We start from the raw sequence: 6,663 nt of genomic DNA, 5'->3' as shown, positions 1-6,663 counted from the left end.
GAACGTTTTAATTACAGCTCTTAGGTTACTAGTGAAAACCCTTTTATTAGTGTTGCAAATTATGGGTTGAGATAGGAGACTTGAATAAATGATTAATGATGTTTTTGAAAATTAATGGATACGTGAAGATAATTTAAACTTGTCATGTCCGTAGCTTATTAAACGAAGTGTTAGTGAGTGCGAAGTATCGTAGCTAAGTGATGACATAGCTCGAAAGTAGCCGAAACCTTCATATCATTGATGATGAGGTAAATTCTTTCTCTATTGCAAATTGATGTTTGATCAGTTAAAATATGCAGTAAATCTGCGAAGCAGAACTTACAAATTCGAGACATATTCAATAGGTATTGAGGTTATCCTTTGGTACAGAAGACAAGGGACAGTTTCAGTAGGTTAATTGGATGAGCTTAGTTCCAATAACCAATTGCTAACACCCAATTTAACAAAAGGTCAGTAAAACGAACAGCTTCAGGACGCTAACCATTTATTCGAATATATTACCTAGACAGCCAAGATTATGGAAGCCATTAACTTTTATCTAGAACTATCGATTAGGAATCTGACTGCAGAAGATATTTGCAGTACAGAAGATCCTTTAATCGTATTACGGTATATACTATTTTCGAATAGTTGGTAGTAGCAATAAAAGAGTGGAAATTACTTTCTCAACCCGAGTTGCTAGTTTCCACAAATTGAGGCTGGTAATATACAATAGGCCTTAAAAAATTCAAATTCACTTATTACATTATTCTATATTCACCTACTTCAATGCCTTTATTAGATTCCTGGTCATAGCCAAAACAAATTACGTTAAGTAAAGAAATTTAATTTTGCATTAAATTTATGATGAAATACATGAATTACGATTAAACTATTACGGAAGAATATTCATAACATAACAGCAGAAATTAAAGCAGAAATTCAATTCTATTAAATAAATTCTAAAATACAGAATGCACTCCAATTAATAACGTACTGATTAAATTCTTACGCATATATGGAAGTTACGCCGTCTAACTAACTTAATTCGGAAATGCATATGAAGTTATTGTGTAAGTAATACACTATTGATAGCAATTTATATTTAAATCAACTCAGAATATATGCCTTTTAAAGAAGTCGTAAAAGAAATAAAAGCAGTCGCAAATTATTAACTTCCATTTAATCCACAGCAATTAAAATATCATCATAAGAATAGTGCAAGCATTAATTATTTTTGAGTAATGCGAAACTAAGCATCTACTAATACTATATAGCACTGTCGTAAATACAACAATTCTATATGTAATACTTAAAAGCCAATTTTGATACTATCAAAGATAGCTAAAACTACTTTATCTCAAAGTTATAACTGTATCAGCAATAAATTACTGTAATTTGCAGTACGTAAGAGTATATAATTAATAAGGAAGTTAAGTTTTTAGACCAGTGATTAAACTGTGTGTAGCCTTCGGTACGCGTATTGAACTGTTCGAATGGATTACAGTATTTAAGCTAATAACACATGATGGCTGAAAATTTATAGTGTTGAGCTATCGAAATTAGCTACATTTCTACGTAGCCCTAATTTTCTAATTTTAAATCATAAAATATATATATGTATGTGTGTGGCTTAAGATCACAGAGGTTAAAGGTGTTAAATTATACTTGTAAAATACTGAAAAATGATTAGATGAGTTGATGCATACTAGTGTTTGCGATAAATTTTCGATCTCCAGCGACGATTATTGCCTTAGCCTAAAGTACTAATATAACGGCAATTAATTCTAAATGCTCGATTGGCCTGATTATTTCTACTCAAACACAATGAACTAATATACTAATTATAATCATTGGTAGATAATAAAGCCAATATTGGTAGTAACTGATCTTTTTTAAACTACACTTCACTCGATAGATTGCTTCCCGTACTATGTCTCCATGGTGATCGATTTTCCGATGTATTTAGATCCATTCTGATGCTAGTCGTAGATGGGCTTTTGGTTTTCCCACTTTTACTCAATATAGAGCTACTGCGAACAATTTGATATGCACTGCGCATAGAGCTGCTAATACTGTTAGCATAATTAATGACTGTTTGGCTGGATAACGTATATAAGCAGGGGTTTACTGCAGAATTGATTGGTAAGGCAAATATGATGACGAATTGCAGTGTTAATATGTTTACAGATTCTGATGTATGTAAAACCTGCATGAAAATGATATAATACGGAATCCAACTGATCAAATCCGTGATTAATATCAGGAACAGACGTATAGTTATACGCTTATCTTTACTATTCTCACTTTTGCGTACTTGTTGACTTGATTGACGAATCGAATTTAGCATTTTAGTGTACAGGAAACATGTAATAATCCAACAGATAATAGTAATAGATACATAAGCTGTAATCCACATTTTAAAATATGGATTAAGAACATTACTAGACATACATATACTACTGTAACCATGCAATCGATTATCTCCATCAGCACCAATGCTATAAACAACCGGAACGCCAACGAATGTAATTGAAAAGAGCCAAAAGCCCATAACCAACAATAATGCAGATTTAAGTGTTAATTTTCTTTTAGAAAACGGATAAACCATGCAAATAAATCGATCAATACTAATAATCAGCATCATAAAGACAGACATTAGGCTTGCTGCACAACATATAAAACAGGCGAATAAACATGGCATGCTGCGTAGCCATTGTTCGGAATTGACTCCAAATTTATTATTACTGTAAAATCGATCGCTAATTGCAATAATTAACATATAGTTAGCCACGCTAAAGTCAGCAACTGCTAAATTAGCGATTAAAAATGATGGAACTCCGTTTTTTTTGCATTTTGTTTCCTTCACATGCATACTAAAGACAGCAATATTACCAATAAAGGCGGTACAGCCAATCAGCCAAATATAGGCTTGCAGAACAAAATGGGATAGTAGACCATCACAAGTCGATAGACCATCGTATCGTCGTAAGGGATAGCAAGTCTTAACCGATGCTGGTACCATACAGCACAAGTAGGTCCGTGAAGAATATCTAGATAGTATACAAAATAATTCTGTCTATTTAATTCGATGATATAGGCAGCATTAAAGATTCATTATGGATTAATCAGCTAAGATCTTGATTTGTCAGAAGTTACAATAGTCTATGATTAATATAATTTTCTCTCTGTTAAATTTGTACGACAATTCCATTGCTTGCACTGAATTGCTAATATTTCTTGACATACAGAAATTTCATTTCTACGCAAGACATATGTATTATACACAACTATAGTGAAGCTGTTAGACAAGCTATTGTTATCAACATGTTATGCAGAAGTGAATTAGACCTAAATTAAGAATAATACCGAAACCTTGGGTCATTAACTATAATAATTATATATAAGCAATGTTTGTGATAATTCAAGTATGTTAATTTCAGCTTTATAGAATATGATACCAATCATATAATTTTATTCTCATACTAAGTTCTGTAAGCGTTGAATTATGTTTTTCGCAATTATCATGTTATAAACAAGTTAGATAACATATTTAAGCTGCTACACTTTTCTGTCATTGTTGCTCTTAGTCCTTTTTTACTAAGATCTGCTGTTGTAGGAAGTTTTCCCAGTAATAAAATCTGCTGTTCAAAAAATTATTCGTGTGAACTATACTTTAATTACAATCAGTAGAACAGGTTTTTTTACAACAACTAATAATCAGTCTGGGATTAGTAGAAATATTCTAGATAATATGTGCGAACATGAGTGTGATCAAAATTCGCACGAGTTTCCATAACGGTAAAATTATATAAGGCAGAATCCACTGTATCGACATTTTAGCTATAGGCAACTTTAGTGAAGGAACTTTGCCTGAAAAAAAGATATGGATAGAGTACTTTTATTACCTAATCGTATTCTTGTTGACATAGCGCACCAAAAAACTAAGCAATGTGCATAATTTTTTTCAAATATTTCTTTAAACAGAACAGTGCCCTGATAGAAGGTTTAGTGAGAAGATTTGTAGACATGGCTTGCTCGTTATTTTGCGATAGAACTAGTTTGTTATATTTTCAGAAATATTGAAGTGCATACCATTTGTTGAAAGCATGTATCATATCTTAATGAAATAGTAAAGTACCATCTATAGCAATATTTGAAAGTCGATTTTTTTCAAAACTTAAGCTATGAAGGTAGGGTGTATTACTTTATTACAGATATCGTCATGAAGCCGTTTACGGCACATTGCTACTTACAATTTTATAAGTCCTGGTACGCGATAAAATGTTTCTTTTGCTACATATGGTATGGAATTTTCTTTAAGGCTTCTAAAATTTATAACACAATTTAAAGCATTGAACACGCAAAGGCTAATCTCCACTATCTGCTCTACGTAATAAGCGATATTACAAACATAACTTACATCGAATACAGTTTATTTAATCCTTGAAAACAAGTCTCTTTTAGTGTGTTAATATTGTTTCGGTCCAAATATCTTTATCATAGTATAAAATTGAACGAAAATATTTAATAGTATTCTATAGGTAAGGCAATAAGTAAATCTTTAGGTTTGATTAATGATAAATTTTCTGCAATAATGAAATCCTGATCTTAAAGAAACGTTAGTATTATATAGGATTCACTATTTTTCGCCTCATATTTGTATTTGTGAGCTACATTTCATATTATGATTATCGCTCGCAATCAACGACTAAAATTTTTATTGATCATTGACTAACTACTACAATCACATTAATTACTTTGGCATAAATATGTAAGAATATCTAAGTTTAAGAGTAGGTCTAGGATACAAGAGAGGAAGATTGTTTAAATTGAAACTGTTTGCTTTAAATCCTAATGCAGGTATCTCATTGGCCTATTATTGGAGTAATCATCTAGATATTTGATTCTAGTACACCGCCATTTGTGTTGATGTCCAGCTAGGCATTAGATTGGTGTTGATATTTGATTACAGTATTATTTCTGTGCTATTTATATTATTCTTATCATAGTTGCTTTAACGAAATACCTAGAAGTACTCACAATTGCCTTAAGCTTTCAGCAAAGCCAACCCATGAAATGCTACATATGTCGCTTAAATTGTTGTTGGATACATCTCTAACATAAGGTAGTCCAAATATTACAATAATATAGCAACTTAGCGTTAGCTGTATTTACTTTCGCCTTTCCTTTTATGCAATAACAGAAGATCCTAATAATAAATAACTTACAGCACATTTAAATTTGAAAAAGTTATTCGTTGAATGTTAGTCAAGGAATTTAGTTTGTTATAACTTAGGTCTCTGTAAAGCAGGCAGAGTAAATATTTTGACTAATTAAGATCAAAATTTTTCCACTATAATTGATTCGTATATCTTTATAAAGTTTATGTAAATCTTTAAAAGTTGATAAAAATACTATTAATATGCTTAGCAGTGATGATTTTATGCTCTTAAAACCCAGAAAAAGTGAGAAAGAATTTGAACTGCTAATAGTGCAATCGCAATACATGTCCTTTTACATTCATATTTATACGACAATATCAACCAACAATTACAAGCAAAAGTAAAACGTACAATTTCTTTATAATTGATACTACTTCTTTTTTAGTTTAAAAATCTACATCTTATAATGTTAACCAGTTTTATCTATCGATACTATAAATAAATACGGTATCTTAAATAAGAGATTTTGACTAGAAATAGCATTTAGTAATTCAACGGTAAAATTTCAAGTTGTGAATTTGGAATGGTGAAATATATTTAGGCGCATTTGCTACAATAACTAAAATGTCATTTATGAATTTAAGAATAGGCTGTTAACAAGCAAAATAATATTTACGGAGGTAGTTTCGCAAAATTTTCTGTAATTTATACTACTAAATTTGGAAATTCATGCTTTAAGATATAAATTATTAGCAAAATTTGCCTGCAGAAAATGTTAAAGTATCGGAAGGGATTAATAATTAAAGATATTACACGCCTATGTACGTACAGTTGACGTAGTCTCGTGTCGCTGCTAGGAAAGATATTGCTTATATCAACACGCTGTAAGTTATTATGGCTTAAATACCTGTAATAACGATAGAAAGTTATAACTTTTCAATAATTACTAGCTTTCATTACTGAAAGAAGGCTATTCAACACAATTATTAAGAATAGTTATAATTACTCACAAATGGGTCAGATGCAATCGGAAATGATTTATTACTTTTGGTATTTTTATCCATTTCAGCTTGCTGAAATCGCTAATATGAGCACATTAAAGTAATTAGATTCGCTGCAAAAGAGGATATATTTACAATGGCTAAGTTTCTGAACAGTATATTATCGTATGATTTTAAGTATTTTACTTTAATAATTTTATTTGCACACTGAATTTATTATTACTTTCAATTGGTGATGTCAATCCAACGCTAACATATTGATTCATATATGTAAAGGCTTAATTTTAAGATTATAGTTACATTTCTTACAAAGTAAAATCACAAGAATTTTGAATTCTTTCTGATTCATCCATGTTTTGGCAATCTGAAATTTGCACGTTAAGGTTGTTCTCAATCTCTTTGACACTTATACCTGTATCAGAAAAATTACTGGAAGAAAGAAGGAAATTATGTCGGCGAAGGTTCAAGCCAGGCCTTTGGTAAGGTAGCTCACGACTGTTTTATTATTTCAAGAAATT

The 6,663-nt window shown here is 30.8% G+C and overlaps 1 protein-coding gene across 1 annotated transcript; it reads right to left on the bottom strand.

Annotated features, from left to right (window-relative positions):
• Positions 1–2,086: 2,086 nt before the first annotated feature.
• TRIADDRAFT_3737 (uncharacterized protein) lies at positions 2,087–2,953 on the bottom strand (the record flags this gene model as incomplete). Its single annotated transcript, XM_002118091.1, has 1 exon — positions 2,087–2,953. A coding segment is annotated over one exon (867 nt), but the record flags the coding sequence as incomplete, so codon positions are not given.
• Positions 2,954–6,663: the final 3,710 nt, after the last annotated feature.

Source organism: Trichoplax adhaerens, genomic scaffold (genome assembly GCF_000150275.1).
Source record: "Trichoplax adhaerens TRIADscaffold_37 genomic scaffold, whole genome shotgun sequence".
NCBI classification, from domain to species: domain Eukaryota; kingdom Metazoa; phylum Placozoa; class Uniplacotomia; order Trichoplacea; family Trichoplacidae; genus Trichoplax; species Trichoplax adhaerens.
The sequence above is the reverse complement of the archived record's forward strand: the minus strand, read 5'-3'. Positions and strand labels throughout refer to the sequence as shown.